At 47.9% G+C, this 18,177-nt stretch overlaps 1 protein-coding gene across 1 annotated transcript in view; it reads right to left on the reverse strand.

The window, feature by feature from the left end:
* BRD4 (bromodomain containing 4) overlaps positions 1-18,177 on the reverse strand; it is a gene marked incomplete at its 5' end in the record, with an annotated part of 44,277 nt that overhangs the window by 13,893 nt on the left and 12,207 nt on the right. The window contains 7 exons of the mRNA XM_082012204.1: positions 4,867-4,977; positions 6,711-7,009; positions 8,461-8,660; positions 9,342-9,551; positions 14,116-14,244; positions 16,271-16,630; positions 17,186-17,469. Coding sequence (XP_081868330.1) covers positions 4,867-4,977; positions 6,711-7,009; positions 8,461-8,660; positions 9,342-9,551; positions 14,116-14,244; positions 16,271-16,630; positions 17,186-17,469 — 1,593 coding nt within the window. The remainder of the gene's footprint in view (positions 1-4,866; positions 4,978-6,710; positions 7,010-8,460; positions 8,661-9,341; positions 9,552-14,115; positions 14,245-16,270; positions 16,631-17,185; positions 17,470-18,177) is intronic.

An 18,177-nucleotide genomic window follows, 5' to 3' on the forward strand; every position in this document is an offset into this window, starting at 1 on the left:
ATGGACCCCATGAATACCCGAAAACTGGGGACACCCGGCAACCGCAGCGCTGCCGGAGGAACGACCGGGTCAGCTGTTATTCTCCAAATCCCACTAAACACACCAAAATTTGTCTAACTTGACCCAAAAGCTGCCTGATGGGGTGCAGGATACTGCACCCAAGGAGGGGATGCTCAACCTGCAGCCAGCATAACCACTCCACCGCGGCAAAGATGCGGCGCCATCGGCAAACCGGGACCGTGCGGCGTAACCGCCGGATGCCGTACGGCACTTGGGAGTCTTTTTGGTGAGACCCGTCCTCGAGCAAAGCCACCGGGAAGCATTTCTAGGGTAAAACTAAAGGGATTTGGGTTTCTCTCGGCACCGTTACTGGCACAGCGGTACTGCCTGCAGGCAGGGCTGCCTGCGGCGGCGTAAAGCCACGCGATGCCTTGCTGCCTGTTGCCTGACTCCCTGCCTGCACGCCGACCATTCGCTGATGGTGATCTGGGTTCCTCCTAAGCCAAGATTAACCGACACAGCTGTGGTTCCTGCCTGTAGCTGCCGGACCCGTGCCGTGCCACCCTGCTGTGGGCAAACGCAGCTAAACTGAGCCTAACAGATCTCTGTCCCTTCCCTCTGAGCTAAACCCAGGTATCCGTGATTTAAAACTTTAAACTAAAACTGTGTGCCTGCAAATTAAACTAAGGTAGCTCTGAATTAAACCCGTGTGCCTTTGAACTAAATCCAGGTACCGGTGGATTAAGCCCGGGTGATGTAAACCCAGGTACCTTTGAATTAAACCCGGATATCAGCTAATTACACGCAGGCACCTTTGAATTAAACGCCGGTACCCGCAAATAAAACCCTGGTATCATTGAATTAAACCCAGGTTCCTAGAATAAAACCCGGGTGCCTCCAAATTAAACCCGTGCACCCGCAATTTAAACCCAGGTACCTCTGAATGAAACCCAGGTGCGTGTGAATTAAACTCAGGTATTTTTAAAACCAAGTACCTGTGATTTAAACTCGGGTATTTCTGAATTAAACCTGGGTACCTGCAAATTAAACCCGAGGGTTCTTGATCTCTGAGACACCACGGAGTCCCGGCCCACTATTAGCCCAGCCTTACGTTAACGCCTCTCCTGCTGAGGACAGAACCGGGAACTCGTTAGCAGAAGCACTTAAAAGATTTGCCGAAAGCAGCTCCACAACCCCAGAAACGGGTTTTCCAGCATTGCTGAGCCAGCTCTAACCCCGACTTTTAATCCTTAATAAACGTAACTGCACCGCTGAAGCCTCAAGCAAGCTGCAAAGCCTCTTCCTTTACGCAACTGCATAAAGCGCACGGATAAACGCCATTTTCCTTCAGGAAATTTCAGAAGAAAAGCAAACTTAGTGACCACAAACTGACTGAGGCTGAGATTTAATTGCTGAAGTTCCAATCGTCGCTATTAATTACGGCAGCTGCGTGGTTTCTCCCCCACCAACCGGTCTTTCGAGGGTCCTGGGAAGCATCTCCCAAAATATTTGGGGGATAAAATAACCCCGCTCTGCCAAGCGCCGAGGACGAACAGGCAGAGACTGTCCAGTTTGCCGTTAAATAACCCAAAAATTGGTGCCTACCAAAACCAGAACGGAGTTTAAGCTGCCCAAACACCAACCGCGGGTCCAGCCCAAGCACCGATGCTCGAAGCCGGGAGAAGTACCCGAGATGCTCGGAGAGCTCGATCCGGCTCTTCACAGGCAACAAATCCTACCTAGAGGCTTCTAGGATGGAGCTTGGGGTCATTTGCATCCACTAATTGCTAATTACAACAAGTTAAACCGGAATAACCCTCTCGATCGGCACCTCTGGTTTCTCGGAGCTCAAGGCAAAGGCTCAGTCCCATCTCCTACGCTACAAAACCGGTATTATTATTATTTTTCCTCCCTTTGAAGCTCCTTGTTTTCAGAGTTTCAGCAGATTTTTGGCCAAACGCTCCCGATTTACTAAAATAACACATTTAAGCGCCAGCTACACAGAGGGACGGAGACGTCGCGTGGATTCAAGCAGGTAAAATAAAAATAATTCAGACTTTTAAAAGCTCTGGATCGCAAAAAGGCAAGAGGCAGCTCGTGGGAGCCGCTGCTGAGCAGCAAAACTGCACTTCTAAGAGAATAAAATGGGAGTTGCAATTAACTGCAGTCTCATCGCGTCTGTGTTTGCTTATACCCGTTACCATTAACCACCTCTTTTTTTTACAATAAACCCAAGAAAAAGTAAAAATCGAGGTAAAAAAATCCACGTTATCGACGTCCGCCACCAATTTTAAAACCACAAGTATCTATTGCACAAAGCAAACCCACCGTAGAGCAGCTCGGTGGGCAAATAAAAGCTTCATTAATAGAAAATAAATAGTTAAGATGCCAGATCTTATTTAAAATTGCCAAACAAATTTTGAAGCTTACCAGCAAATTTTACATCTAATTCTCCGCCTAAGCCAGTGCAGGCGTTGACACGATTACCCTTCCGGAAAAAAATAAGTATATGACTATTTTACAACAGCAGAACTAACTGCCCCGACCTGCTCAGGTTTGTTAAATTAACATCACTGTAAACGCACCGTGTCAAAAACATGTCTTAAAACATCTTAAAACGTCTTAAGGCATCCTAAAAGGTCTTTTAAAAGGTCTTAAAAGATCTTAAAATACAACTTAAAAGTGATTCAACGGTAACGTTGCAAATACCGGCACGAAGACCTACGGGATATTGGGCAAATCCCTGCGGTCAAGGGTTTTCACTGTGTATTGTCTCAGAAAGCAGAGGAAAAGTTTAGGAGAGCAAAAACCCATTAGTCGTGGAAATTAATGAATTAAAAGAGATTAATTCTCTTAATTAACCTCCTACCCAAAGCTTTACGGGTCGGATTCATCCCTGATGGTGATAAGGTCGGCGTAGACCGAGGGCATCCGTGCCGCGGCCGCGTTGGTTAAGCCTTTTCCAAGCAGCGGAGCGGGAGCTCAGCCTGGATAACGTCAGTCTACGTCAGCCGAATGAATCCCAAATACTCACAGCCGGGATTGGCAAACACCGGAGAGACGTCGGATTTGGGGAGAAGCAGCCAAAAAAGACGACAAAAGCATTTAAAAACTCAAACACAAGAGCAACCCGCGCTCCTCCGCACCCACCCAGCCACCGTTTGGGGAGAAACACTCAAAAAGAGCATTTTCGGCTCCACTGGAGGCTGGTTTTGTGGGAGTGAGCGGCACGGAGATGATTTTGGTGCCTGTCCAGGTTTTAACTGGTGCTGCTCGTTGAAACGAGAAGGGTTTGGCACCGGCACATCCCCAAAATTCCCACCTTACATCTCGCAACCCCGCCGCCGCGCCCCAGAGGGATTCCCGAGATCATCCCTATAAATCATCACCCGAAATACAACCTGGTCGAGGATCTCGCTCTCCATCTGAGGACCTATCATTGGCTTTGGGGGAAAAATAAGCAAATTTAAATAAAACGTCATTTTGGGATTTGCAGCAGACGGATTTGGAGGGTAAATTTTATCGGATGGGTTCCATTCGGAAATGGGACACCGGGATTAAGGCTCTGGATTTAGGATGAGTTGGTGTTGGCAGAGTTTAACGCTACACATTAAGGTGGGATGGATAAACCCCGTTTATTTTGGTTGATGCGATCATGAGCTTGGCAGAAATAAAGACAAATTGGATAAAACCTCGTTTAAGAGCATAAATATGGCTGGTTTTGCTTTCCCCCATCAAGCAGGGGAAGAATTTAGCACCAAATAATTTAATTTTCTGATCGTTGAGAGTCATCCTGAAATGCTCCATCAAAACCTTTCAACGTCCTCTAAGAAAGAAAAAGCCCAATTCTACTAAAAATATGTTAAAAGACATCAGCTCCGGACTTATCCCAGACAAACACATCCCTAAAAGCGGAGGATCACTGGGAAGCGTTGCCAGCACCAGCTCAAAGGTGAGTCTGATCAATCCTGCTTTATTTTTTAGGGTTTATTATACTTTTTGGATTCCTCCTCCTTTTTTCAGTGCTGTTTGCCCTACGCACCCAACCCAGCTATGAAAATAAATCCAGGTTATTTTCTGCCACGTGCATCTCCTGATTTCCCAGCCCGCTGGAGATGCCCAAGTCTTACCATTGACTTAAGTACTGGGATAAGCCCAGCTTAACCTCCAGAGTCCAAGCTGAGATAGCAGCTAGGAGGAAAAACCGGCTTTAAGCGAAGACACAGGCTTTGCTTCCCTAAAACCAAGGAGGTAACGCTAGCAAGGAAAGCACAATAATTAAGAGGAACAGCCTAATTTAAGCCCGAAGGATGGTGCTGCGAGGGAGAAGCAGAGAGTTACGCAGAGCAGACGCTGCTCTGGTGATGTAAAATTCTAAATTTAACTTTAAATCCTTTTTTCTCAGGACTTGCCCGTAAAAATAAAAAGGCTTTTACATGTAAACCCCCTTTTCCTCCATCCTTCTCCCTTCTCTGTGGCATGAGCAGTCCCGCTGAGAACGTTTTATAGCTCTCCTTTGACTGAAAAATACAGCGTTTTTCTAAAAATACAAATCTAGGTCATTAACCAACGAGCTACTTTGGCGCACGCTGGTTTTTCGGCTCCCGCGCTCGCATCCAAGTTCAGCAAGGAAAAGCTTAGGAAAAATCATCGCGTCGGGCTTAAGAACTGCCAGAGACAACATCGCTACCGCCAAGTTGTCCATGTCGAGCCCCAAAAGGGGTCAACATGCGGCTGCGCATATTGGATTTTTCATTACAAAGACAAAAAAAAAAAGTAATTAAAAGACCGAGCCAGGAATGAAAACATATTTATTTATACAGAAACCAGGTCTAGGACTGAGTCGTTAAATAAGCTGCGTCTAACCTGTTTCTGAATCTTCGCTGTCGGAGGAGCTGGACTCGCTGGTGCTCTCAGACTCTGAGGAGGAGAACCCCTTCATTTTAGAGGAACCAGCAATTACATCCACTTTCTCCGCTGCAAGAAGACAACAGTACGACATCGTTAAAGGCTAATTAATAACCTGGAGTCCTGCCTGGTGCTGGCTGCTCCTCCCAAACCTGCCTGCTCCTCCCCTACCGACACCAGCAGCCGCCCCGGGGGCTCTGCCAGACCCGCGGTGTCCAGCTATTCCTGCGGAAGGGCTGAGCCGAGCTTTAATCCTGCATCTGTGCTTATTTCTATCGCCGATCTGCACTAGCTGGGACGCAGCGGGGTCTCGGAGGTCTTGGGGGCGATGACGTTTTACGGGGCACAGCGCAGTGAGGGTGTCCCCTCGTGTCACCCTCCAAAGCAGGATGGGGACGTACCGATGGCAGCCAGCCGGGATTTAAGCTGGTCCCAGCAGACGTCCGGCCGCACAAGACGAGCCCGCTTGCTCAAGCGAGGTTGTCCTTCACCCTCCTAAACGCCTCTGGGGCAGAAAGGTCTGGCTTTACCCAGCCACGTTAGGCTGGCCTAAGACCAGAGGGGGCTTTCTCCTCCAACTTGCTTGTGCCCAGTCACGAGCCGGTGCTTAATCCCACGTGGCTGCGTGATACGGGGATGAAAACTCACTTTTTTTTTTAGCTGCATCAACTTGCTGGTCTAAGGAGGTGGCTGGAGGTTGAAGCAGCAGAAAAGTATAAAATTGCCTTTTTTTTAATAGCTTAAATGGGAATAAAACCGGGAACTACAGCTTAGGAGTTGCTCAAGCCACTGGTGACGCTGGAGCCCTTTACTAAATCCCTAAAACTCCAAACTAAAGAAAAAAAAAAAAATGTAAACGTTTTGCTCTGGTACGGAAGGGTAAAGAAACCTCCCAGGATTCATCCAGGTTTGTTTTCCACTTGGATTTATCCCAGGAAGGAATCGTTACCCCTTGGCCACAGGAAATCGAGAGATTCCCTTTGAATTCCCTGATTTCTCCACCTGCTTGCTGCCACATCCCACCCTCCACCCGCTGAGGGTGACTTATGTAAAAAACTGTTTATCTGGTCTTTGACCATTAATAAATACGTGTATTTAGTATAGAAATAGGCATTTTAAAATAGACTAAAAATAAAATAGGGTATAAAAGTTATTTTAAATATATTAAAATATATTAAAATAGATTAAAAATATAAAAAATTATCAAACTATATTTAAATAGCCATTAAAAATAAAAACCAGGTGTATTAAAAAAAGGGGGAAAACCCTCTCCTACCTCCAGAAGCGGAGGTGGGAGGCGCAGGGCGTCCCTCAGCCCGAATCACACCGAGCTCAGGAGCAAACGCCCCTGCATCCGCCATCCATCCGGAACGCCGGCGTCCCACGGCTGCCGAGGGAGAGGAGCTGGGTTCCCACCCTCGCCCCCGCTCCCCGCCCCAAACCAAAGCTCTGCCGCTCGTCAGAGATCATGAAGGGCTTTAAGAAAACAAATCGCTTGCGGCAGATTGAAACGAACTGCTTGCAGCGCTTCGTAAAGATACTAATTGGAATGAAAATAGCCGCATTTAGAGGGGATGTAGGAATCAGCGCTCTCCCAGCGGCACCACCGAATTCCAGCCCTGCGGCAGGATCTAACACACACGTTGATGTGTCATTGGAGAAAGAGCAGCTCTTAAATGAAATCCTGTTTTTCACTGGACAAATATCTGCACCCATTTTTTTTCCTACCCGTCTTGTCTCGAGCCTGGGAAAACATCACTGGAATAAGGAGGAAAAAAACTGATTTTGAGGCTAAAAGGTACCTTGAGGTTTCCTCTTCTTCCGCAAACACGACGTTACGTATCTCTCCAGCTCCCGTAAGGTGGATGGTTTTAACGTCTCAAAGTCAATCTCGATCTCATCGGGATTGGAGTTTTTGAGCGAAGGTTCTCTCGACTGGATGATATGGACAACTCGGCCCAGTTTCTCACCAGGGAGTTTATTAATGTCCAGGCTCAGCTGCCTCTTCTCCTCATAGGACATGGGTTTACACTTCTCCTCCTCCTCAGACTCGTAGGCTGGAGGGGGCTTGCTGTTCTTCACCGTCACAGGCTCCTTCTTACTACTTAAGAACAATTATAAAATGTTATTATAGAACAGACCGTAACGCGGAAAAGCAGCCACTAGGGTCTAACGTCTTAAATGTAACCATTAGACCACTCCATTTTTAATATTTTTACTTTCTGTCCTGGAAACGAGCATCTTTGTCATTTACAGCTCAAGCTTGAAGCTCAACCACGAGCCTGGGATGCAGAAAGCTAAGCTCAGCTTGCTCTTAGGACAGGAAAGCCAAGACCTCAACTTGCTCTTAGACAAGAAGGATGACTTCAACCTGTTAGACACCCAAGACTGAGCTCAACCCACTAACCCACTGTTGGACAAGAAGGCTGAGCTCAACCTGCTGTTAAGACACCCAAGACTGAGCAAAACCTGCTGTGAGACACCCAAGGCTGAGCTTCCTGTCCCAACGCTCGCTCTCCCAAAGAGATGAGTGGCTCGAGGAGGTAATTCAGAAAAGCAGGAACAGCTCCGGAGAGGAATTCCTTACATCGGCACTTCGATGGACTGAGGCTCAATCAATGCTGCCCGTTTCTCGCCAGGAAAGGCAAGAGCTTAGGCTGTTTCAGAGCCTGACGCGCCGTACGGAGAAGTAAAACCCAGCATTCTTAAAAAAGTATGTTGATAAGAAGGAAAAAAAACAGCTACGGGGACTCCTTGACATCACCTTTGGGGTTATCTACGCTCCACACACTTCAAAACTGACGGAGGCAGATTTGCAGGTTATTTATCCCACCATTTGCAGTGGATTTGGGGCTAACGCAGTTAATAAATGAAGTCTGGGTAGAAAATCATCCCAAAATTAGTACAGGGCGAGGTACATGGTGTCACAGATGGTCCATTTCCCCAAAATAATCCGCTGCCGTACCTGCTGGGGTTTATTCAAAGTCTGACCACGCTAAACGCTGCGGGGTGAGGCCTGGGGACAGAGGCAAGCTCCGAGACCTTGCTCATTATTTCCCTCTTTTTTCATTTCATCTCATTACAGCTAAATAAGCCAAACAACTCCTTTTCGCCTTGGCTTAAATACCAAGATCCTGCTGCCCCTTTGAGTTGGCAGCTGACAAGCCGTACAGACTCGGCTCGTGGCATCTTACCTCTTAATTTAAAATCTACATCTTCCAAAAAAAAGGGGAGAGGGAGGGAAGATTAGAGGATTCAAGGATCCAACAGAGCGACTCCACATGATGTTTTTTTCCCCCCTCTCTCTCTTGTGCTTGGCGTGTTCACAGCAGCCACGCGGAAAAACATCAACCCCGAAAAACAAAGCTAAACTCATGGTTGGGACTTGACCCTAAGGAACGCCTCCGGAGGCGAGGGGCTTGCTGCGAGCCAGCCCTAGCTATGGTGTTACTCGTCAAGAATCCTGCGTAATTATTTAATTAGCAAAGAGGAAATAAAAAAAATGTAAATGCCGTGCGGTAAAACAGAAGGATGGAAGAAGGATGGGCTGACCTGGAGGTACTGCTGTTGCTGTTGCTTTTCTTGGCCTTCTTGGGTGGCGGTTCCTTGGCTTTGCTCTTCTTGGTGTCTTCCAGCTCTTCCTTCTTTTTGTGCTTCTCCTTCTTCTTCTCCTTCTTGTCTTTCTCCTTTTTCTTTGGTTTGTTCTGCTGTGGCTGGGACAGGGCTGCAAGCTGTTCATGCACTGCTTTAAGCTGAGAGGCAGACACACACAAGATCAAGATATTTTTGCCCAGCACCTCCTCCTCTTCCATATTAATTAACTTTTTTCTCTGCTGCCTAACGCTTTCTTATCTTTTACTATTAATTAAGTCGGTTCTTCCAGCTTTTCGGCACACCGTGATTTCTGTGTGTTCGAGTGCTGACCACTGCCAGAGGAAGGAAGCAACCTCTTTACGGGTATTTCTCCCCGCTACGTTAGAAGTGGGCCGCTCGTTTCGTCAGCACTAGTAACGCTTTAATTACCAGCGCTAACGATGCCATGAACGGGGAGGATGCGGGAGATAAGGCTACAGGCTAGAGCACTGCTCCGTGTCTCATGGGCTTTCCCCACGCTGGGTAAATCCTTGCTCCAGCCCATGAGTTCAGGCAGCCCTGGGGGGTCCTGCCCGCTCAGGAGACACCACCCAAGTGCAGGCAGCAAATTCCGCTGGGGACCATCTTGTGCATCCTAACAGGAACTGGAAGGACCGTCCTAAAAAGCATCAATTCCTTCACTCTTCACTTTAAAACTACCGACTCTGGAGCACTTCGCAGCTGATGGGCAACACTGTACAATTAGAAAGTCTACAGCTTTGAGCAAAGGCCCCAAGGCCACCAAGTTCAAGAAGAAGGACACGTTGGACACCCCCAATCCATAACGACGGACGCAGTACCTGCTCCTGGAGCTCCGCTAATCGCTGAGCTCGCTCTTCCTCAGAGTCATCCGACGAGCTGTCGCTGTCGGAGGAGCTGTCGCTGCTGCTGTCGCTAGATGAAGGGGGAGCCACCTTGGTGGGAGGTGGCACCACCACGGGAGAAGAAGCTGGAATCACAGGTTCTTCTGGTTCATCCGGCATCTTGGCGAAGCGCATCTCGAACACGTCCTGAAAACACAAGGAGAAAGAACGCAAGGTTTGGCAGAGTCAGATACCGCAAGTGTATGTCCCTCTTGTTGTCTCCAGGCTGTTCCCTACGGATTTGTGGTCTCCACCCCAAGCAATCAACACACCGCGTGTTGCAAACGAGGTAATTTCCTTGAAAGCTCCAAGTCCACTCAGAATTTTGACCGTCTTTGAGATGGCTTCAGGGGAAAAATTTACTGGCGAGAAGGACAAGACTCATTTAAAAGGTGCATTGTCCAGGTTCTTGAGATCTTCTCCATCACATTCCACAAAGGATTCATGGAGAGCTCGGGGCAGGAACTGCGCTGTCGCAATCCCCTCTCCTCTTCAGCCTGCCTGGATTTTCCCAACCCATGTCCCGTAAAAACCACCTCGATTCAACCCCACACTTGCACAAGGATGTTTCCTGTTAATCCTCGAGAGCAAGGGATGCGAAGCCGGTTTAATTCCAGTCGCCCCACTGATGCCAAAGTCCTTTTTTCTCCTAAAGCCTGATATGAAAATCCATTTTCGTTTAAACCTATGACAAGGCAGATAAGGTGGGAGAGCCTGGCTGCATTTCTCGGTGCCCGTTGATTCCATTTGAAGGAGGGGGTTTGAGTGTGGTTTTTTAGTTTCCCAGAAGAGGAACAAGTGCCTCTTGCATCCAAAAAGAGATTCCCCCCTGGCCCAAGCTGCCACCTTGTGAAGAGAAAAACATTTGCAGACAAAAACGCCCATTTTTTTCCATCTCCTACAAGGCAAGACCTGAAAACGGGCTCGATTCACCTGCTTTTAGGTGTTTCAAGGCCAGGCACTCATTCGAGCTTAGCGCCTCGCCCCGGGCTCTCTTGGAGCCCGCAAGGAGACCGGCAACTCCCAGATGACTCCAGCGATGGTGGGAAGGACAACCCGAAGGCAGCACAAGTGTCGGTGTCCACCTTTTTAATAGCGATTAATAAAAAAAGAAAGGATAATTTCTCCTCCTGCCCGCAGGTTTGACTTTCAGTCTATAGATCCTATTTATTTTGCTATTTTCGACGTCCTGGGTGCGCGGTTCCGACCATACACCCACCGGAGGAGGTCTGCGCCTTATTTCTAAAACCCTACGGACTGTAAATATTAACCGTGCGCACGTTCCTATAGATTTATACAACTTAACCAAAATCCTTCAGCAAGTCAAACACCCCACGATATCAAATCACGCACGAGTGTGAGCGACAAGCATGGGAGCGACGTTTTCCTTCCTCAAGGCTTCCAGCTCTTCTAGTTCAGGCTCATCCTTGGGATTTTAAGGACCTGGTGGGCTCTCCCCTACCTCAGCATCCATCGTTTTTCCACCCTACCTAAAACGTGAGCTGCTGGACCGCATTTCTCCACCCTCAGCCTCCTCGTGCCTTTATTCAAGGGGGTTTTTTTCAGCAGCGACGGCTTTTCCGGGCGCTGTAGATGTTGCTTTGCTGCTTCCATCTGCTGGCAGAAATGCCACTGACTTCATTTACGTGTTCAGGCTCAAATTTCAGGGGAAGGAGGAGAAAATGCTGGAGGAAAAGGAGAGATTTCTGAGCTCCTCCAGCAACACGGCAGCGCTCGCGGGACGCACAGATGCTTGTCACCGATTCACTGCACTTAATGGCTGTTTACAACCTAATTAATGTTCTCCATGAACCAGAAAGTCCAGTTTTTGATTATTACCAGCAGGCAATGCCGTATATATTTTTTACATTCTCCAGGGTGAGAAATAAAACCTTCCTAGTTTATTTTTCATATCTATCCAGTCGTTTAATTAACAGGTAGGCTAATTTAAAGTTCCTGTGAATGAAGTTAAATCCATCCATTTGGAAGCACCTGGGTTATGAAAAGCCCTCGGTGTCCGAAGGATCCTTAGGAATCCACCCAGGAACGGATGGAAGAGAAAACCCTGTGAGTAGGTGACGAGCTAATTAATGCCTTTTTAATCACGGATTCCTACTGCTACTGTTTTGTACATCACTGGCACCGCTGACCCGTCCTCGCTCGGACAAACATAAACCATAAACCTCTTCCACCAGCTGGCATTAACCCTGGGAATCCAAGAAACCATCTTCCGATGATGAAATGGTAACAAAAAGCAGAAAACTCATTTATTTCAGAGGTTGGTGTTCCCAGGACGGAGGGATAACGCAGTGGGCACCGACCGCCGCCGTCCATTAAGCAAGACGCCGCGTGTGTCGTTTATGGCAACTCAAGTCCAGACTTGAATCCTCAGCCTTGTTTCCAAACCTGAGCAGCACTCCAGAAACCTCCCTTTTTGGATATTCTTTCTGAAATCAGTTTTCTGGGCACAGGAAGAGCAAGCAGAGAGGTGCTACCCCTGGTCTCAAGCAGGTCGGAGCGGGATCCAGGCGGTATTTTGGTACCCAGCTCCGTCGCATCGCCACTACAGGGCTGCCCCGAAATTTAATGCTCATTTTGTGGGGACTAGCAAATTAAAAAAATCACTTTTTTCATCTTTACGGCAGAAATAAAGTTTTCCAAGTGGTTGATCTTTGCAGGGACGCGTTCCCAAGCCTGCCTGCGGACGAAACCCTGATTTCATACAGCCCTCGGTCCAGACGCCATCACCTGGCAATGCCGGTCGCCGAGGACTTTTCCCCGTAAAATGGGGTGAAAGGAAGGAAAAGTCACAAGTTTCTGTGAAGCTATTCAGCCTGTGACAAGTGACTGGAATTTCGGATCAGATTCATTCTGCTGCTGGTTGGAAAATGCTCCAAGACATCACTTAAAGAGGCTGCGACGCTCTTTATTAGACCAAAACGAGAAGAAAAGAGCAGCCAGAGGGCGAGCATTGTGTTTCCCAGGCACCTACTTCGCACAAAACCCAGAAAAACATGAATAAGATGCTGAATTCTCCTGAATTCATGCTAAAAACACGTATTTACTCAGCTTATACTTGTCTCAAATTAAACCAGGCCAAACCTGAGCCGTCATTTTATAAAAGCATCATGAAAAAATACCAGCACCTAGAAACACATCTCGGAGGACGCCCGTGCCACGTTTGCTGCCGCTTCGTTTCCTCGACCCTTTGTCGCGGCTTCACATCTGGATCGAAGCAAAACAGCTGGCAGCCTTCTCACGAGCCGGTACCTTCTTCGGGTGAAATTGCTTCGACTTCAGCGGAGGGGGAAGCTGCGCCACGCAGAGGGTTTTATACGAGGTTTCCAGTTATCAAAACCCAGCAAAGCCGTTAATAGCAAGTTTCTCCTTTTTTTCGGTTGTTTCTCAATTCAAGTGTCCTGCAACGTAGTAGTTTCCCCCCCCAGTTTAACAGTTTTTCCTCCAATTTAGTATCTTTCCCCCCCAATTGAAAGCTTTTCCCTCAACCTAATAGTTTTTTCCCACCTCTCCGGTGCGTTCTGGTGTAACTCGGATCCCTCCTCAACCCGTTTTCTGAAGGTTAAAGCAAACCACGCTGCTCTTCTTCAGTCACGCAGCGGGAGCTCCGCCGCCTCGTCATTCTGCTCCATGCAACCGCGGTTGCGCTCTTCTGTGCTAATAAAACCTCTTCCCTTAATGGATTCGACTCCAGGGTCTTCGCATACGTCCGAGAACCCGCTGAGCCCATCCTGCGTACCCTCCTCGCCGCGGTCCAGGCATCTTTCCGGTGTCTGGCACGCAGCTCTGCGTGGATTTTGGGGATTTCACGGCAGCTCCCAGCCCCTCGGCTGGTATCAAACGTGACACGGTGAAGTTATTAAGGAGGGACCAAGCGACGTACGGCACCAGACTTTCTTTAGAGAACAACTGCACCCACAATCATCCCAAGGTGGGAAAAAAAAGAGAAATCAGCATTTAAGGGAATGAACTGCCTGAAATCACGGATACAGGGAATGCCCAAGTGTTTTTAATGATAGCTGTCGAAATGCTTGGGTCAAAAAATTAAATGCCAGAGCTCTTTGTCCCCTTGCAGCGTTTCTCCACGGCTGCTGCGAGTAAATTTAGCACCGAAACGAGCTCGGTCTCTCCCAGATCCGCTCAGAGCGAAGTGCTTTCCCCTGCATCAGCCTGGCGAGGCCACATAGCAGCTCCAAATTACCGAGAAACGAGGGAATTGGGATCATTTTTCAGAGTGGTGGAGCACGTGCTTTAAGCCAAACACTTCACTCAAGGCAAGCAGCTTCCTTAGTAACTAATTCAGTAATTACAAACCCTTCAGGAACGAGCGGAGAGCAGAAAACTTCACCGTAAGAATGACAGAAGAGGTAATTAAAACAGCATGACGCAGCGTGTACTGTCGCTTATTTTCTCTCTGGGTGTTTTCAAGAGAAAACTGACATCTTGGAGCTGTGCTTTGCCTTCCTACTCGTTTATCGAAAAGGTAAAACAAGAGTTTAAAGAAGGCTGAGTCAGCTCACTCCCTGCATCACTTCCAGAGCCAAAAGTATTGTTTTTTTACCGTTCTCTACCACGCTGGCCTTTTTTTTATGTTATTTCAAGACTACGTGGCCCTTAGGCTGGAAAAATATGTCAAGAGAGACACCGGCATTCACCGAAAACCGAAGCAGCCTGTGACAATGCGCGTCCTTACCTGCAGCTTCCGTGCCATGGCCACCACCTCGTGATCAGCGGGGTTGTACTTATAGCAGTTAGAGAACATCAATCGTACATCCGCCGCGAATTCCTGAGCATCTCGGTATTCCCGGTTCTCCAGTTTAGACTAGAAAGGAGGAGAGAAAAACCCACCTCTCTGCTATTAACAGTGCAAATACACCATATCGACTGATTGAATAAATACAGCCCCGCGGCACCCACGGACTTCACGCACTCATTTTCTCCCTATGTTGGAACTAATTTTGGTCAAATGAAGGACTGTGGCCGGTTTAGAGAAAATTAGAGCCGACTATAGGCACCTCCAGCGATGTTCAGAAGAAGACTATGTGCTCTCCAAGCCACCTTCTCGCTGTCTACATGGTGAATAGTGTCTACGCGGTTGGTAGCAGCTATGTGGTTCAGATGAAGAACCAAACGGGATGCTGTGTTGAAGAGCGGAGTTGAAAGACCTGGCTCTGCCTGACATCAACCAAGAAGGGCTGAACCTCCACGCGCGCCCAAGATCACGCGTTAGCAGAAGAACATGGTGAGCTTTGCTCAGATCGTTCCCCTAGAAGGAAGATCTAAGAGTTGTTTTAGCTGTGTAGCTTGGTCGGAGGGAGAGAGGACACCAGGATGGTCCTCCACCCAATGACGGAAGAAGACGACAGGCTTTGTTGATGCAGGGGACAAGATTCAACCATCTCACCTGCCTTCCATCATCCAGCTTCCCTCCAAGAACCACGCTGGTGTCTCTAGAGTTTGGATCTCCATCCTAAGAGGGGAGAGACCTGCTCTACGGCAACCTGCTCATGTCCCAAGCCTACGAGGAGCTGGAAGGACTAAGCTGGGTGGAGACAGCCTTGAGATGACCCCTCATCCCCGCGAATGCCGCATCCAGCTGTGGCCACGCCAGCTGAGCCAAGAGAGGCTTCACGCCTCCTTCTCCCTCCCTGGGAAAACAGGGTCGAGTTGGACAACTGGAAGATGAAGAACACTGAATAGCTGTCGCAGCAACATCTGCCAAGGGTGACCTCAGGCAGGCAACCCTGCCAGACAGTTGGGCAGCGAGATGTACAGGCAGCTACGTACTTGCAAGACCTAACGCTTGCCACCAGCCAGTCCGCAAGAGAAAGGAGAAAGCCAAAGCCAAGAGTTTAATTCTGCATTCCCAAAGTTTGGCCCACCAAGACCCTACAGGTCCGAAAAGCCATGATTAAGGAAGAGCCGTGATCCTCGCTGGCTTCATCTTTGGTGTAACCTCGGCAAGGTGTGGGCTGCAGGAAGGGAAAATTCGCTCCTCTGGCTTTAAAACTCAAGCCCAAACTCGGCGAAGCAGGAGTGAGAGCTAAGCTTAAACTACCTACATGGGAGTTCAGCGTGTAGTTAAAGTTAAAGACTTGTAAATAATGAATTACGGTTTGGCAACTAAAAAGTTAAAGAATTCTAAATAAGGAATTAAGCTTTCACAGCTAAGTTAACCTTCTAAATCAGGAATTAATGCTCGATAACTAAAAAGTTAAAGATTTCTAGATAAGGAATTAAGGTTTCCTAGCTAAAAAGTTAAGACTTCTAAATCATGAATTAACGTTTCAAGCGGAAACATGGATGACTTTGCAGTCGCTTTTTAAAATTAAACTACTCCAATAATGAATTAATATTTCAAGGGGAAACAGGGATGAATTTGCAGTCACTCTTTAAAATGAAGGAATTTTAAACTAGAGGGAACTACCTGTGCTTAACAGAAGACTGATTCAGACAGACAACTTTCAGAAAGACGGGCCTTTATTTTAAAAATAATTGAAAATGGAGTTGGTTTAAATCAAATCCCCTTATTGCTGTGATTTATGCTCTCTGAGGCCATCTCCTGGGCTAAGAAAAAAGGGTAGATTTATACAGTAATGGAAATTTTCTATAAAAAAACCCGTGTGAGCGCTTCCTAAGAGCCCTTCTGGAAGGATGCCGGCTTGTTTGTTTTTCCCAACTGTCAGGATAACAGCAAGAGGCGAGTAAGAGAGACCAAATGTACCAGAAACCTATGGCCAAAATAAATCTGGCAGATGTCTGAAGACACCCGGTACGCAAGTGCGGGGAGAAAAAGATCTTTTTTCTAGTTAGACCCCGACCTCCCCCTCCTATAAACCTGAGCTTACTTTGATTGTGCTCAGATCCATGGGATGTTTAATGATATCGCAATAATCATGCAGTCCCAGTGCTTCCACATCCACAGGTTTGTAGAAGGGCCAGGCGTAGGCAGCGTGTTTCTTGGCGAACATCTCTTTGATGATCCCGCTGCAGTATTTTAACTGCTCGGATATTTTGCTACTCTTTTCTACCATGTGTTGTTGAGAGTCTGGAACATCCTTCTTTGGAGGCTTCACCGGGCGGCTGCTTTCCCGGCGCGGACCCAGCTTGGTGGACTTGGGTTCGGTGGGCAGAGATGACGATTCATGAATTGGGTCGATGGTTGTTGGTGTCGTTGTGTCTGCTTTCCTCTTCACCCCTTTTTTTGTCTATAACCAAGCAAATAAAGCAATATTACTTTTGACATCATACTTTTGGCTTCAACCAAGTTGCGCTTCTTGTAGCGTTGACTCGCATTTGCCATCACTAGTGACTCAAGCCCCCTGCCAACGCTATGAGAAGAACATTGGAAGCCCTTCCAAAAATATTCAGATATTGCTGGTCTGTACTGAGCTTTACGGAAGAACATCTGGATGATCTCTGCTGTACCAGCAAAGGTCAAGGGCATGAGTCACTTCAGCAAGTCAAGAATTTCTTCCAAAGTCATATAAAGCTCAAGGAAGGAAGGTCTTAAGAGGATGAACCTGGGTGTAATTCATCCCATCCAACTTTAACCCATCTCAGAGAGGGCCACCGCAGGCTCCTTTTCTACTCAATGGAAGAAGCGTTCTCAAAACATGAATTTTTTGACCAAACTCTGGCCTTTCGCCTTAAAATGAGACTCCAACAGCAAAGCCAAGGGCAACCACTTGACCAACCGTGGCGAATCTATGCCATGAAGATAATTTAAGCTGTCACGTTAAGATAATTAAGGAATCACTCACCTTCACGGGCTGGGCGGGTGTTGGGATAACGGGAGGGTGAGGCTGGATGGGCTGGGGAGCCGGGGCCGGCGGCACAGGGGCCTGGGGAGCAGGTGGAGGCGGTGCAGGAGGCTGAGGAGGCACCATCGTCATTACTGGGGTCTGGACGATGAGGTCGGGGGTGACGGAAGGAAAGGAATGAGTCGTCTGCGCAGACTGGAGGTTTTGCTGCGGCGCCTGCGTCTGCGCTGGGGACGAAGCTTGGGTGGCGTTCGGTACCGTGGATGATCCTGGTTTGGATGTCACTGCCAAGAGAAAAGAAAGGAAGGGTTGCTTCTCCTTCAAACTTAATTGTTTTGATGGGAAAAACAATTAACGTTTTGTAATAACACCATTTAAAGAACATTCCTCATTAGATAATTCGTATCTTGCAGTTCCCGTTCTTGAGCAACCAGCCAGGGACAAACAGTAGCCACATTTTCCTTCCTGACAATTATTTTTATAGCTCACTAGGTGAAATGGTGAAGAAACTCAGGACCCAACTGCACCAAAACGCCTCCAGAAAAAGACCAAGATCAGGCCAAAGGCTTCCTCCCTTCTTCCCCTTCCCTTCACATGAGATTTCTTGCAGGCAGGGCAAGAGATGAGTGCCTCTTTTCCCACCTACCCTTTTTTCCTAGGCAATGGTTCTCGACTATCATCATTTTGGAGCCAAAACCGGGCAGTTCTTCCTTCAGCAGCAATTTCGTGCTCTATCAGCAAGAAGAGTTTCTTAATTCTTGGTGACTTAAATCATCGCAGCCGCTACTGTCCGGGGGAAATCTCTCCTGACGGCTGGAGAGCGAGGTCCTGGTTAGGTGATTTCCACCTCGCTGGCACACGAGGTTGGAAATGTCAGCACTGTCCTTGGACCTTCTAGTGGCCCTGGGGAAGTCACCTTCTTACTGGAGCTGCTGCTGCATTGCAGGGCAAAGCTCTGCCCAAGCTTCCGAACTTTCCAGCATGGTGATAGG

This window comes from Phaethon aethereus (assembly GCF_964289735.1).
Source record: "Phaethon aethereus genome assembly, chromosome: 32".
Lineage (NCBI taxonomy): Eukaryota > Metazoa > Chordata > Aves > Phaethontiformes > Phaethontidae > Phaethon > Phaethon aethereus.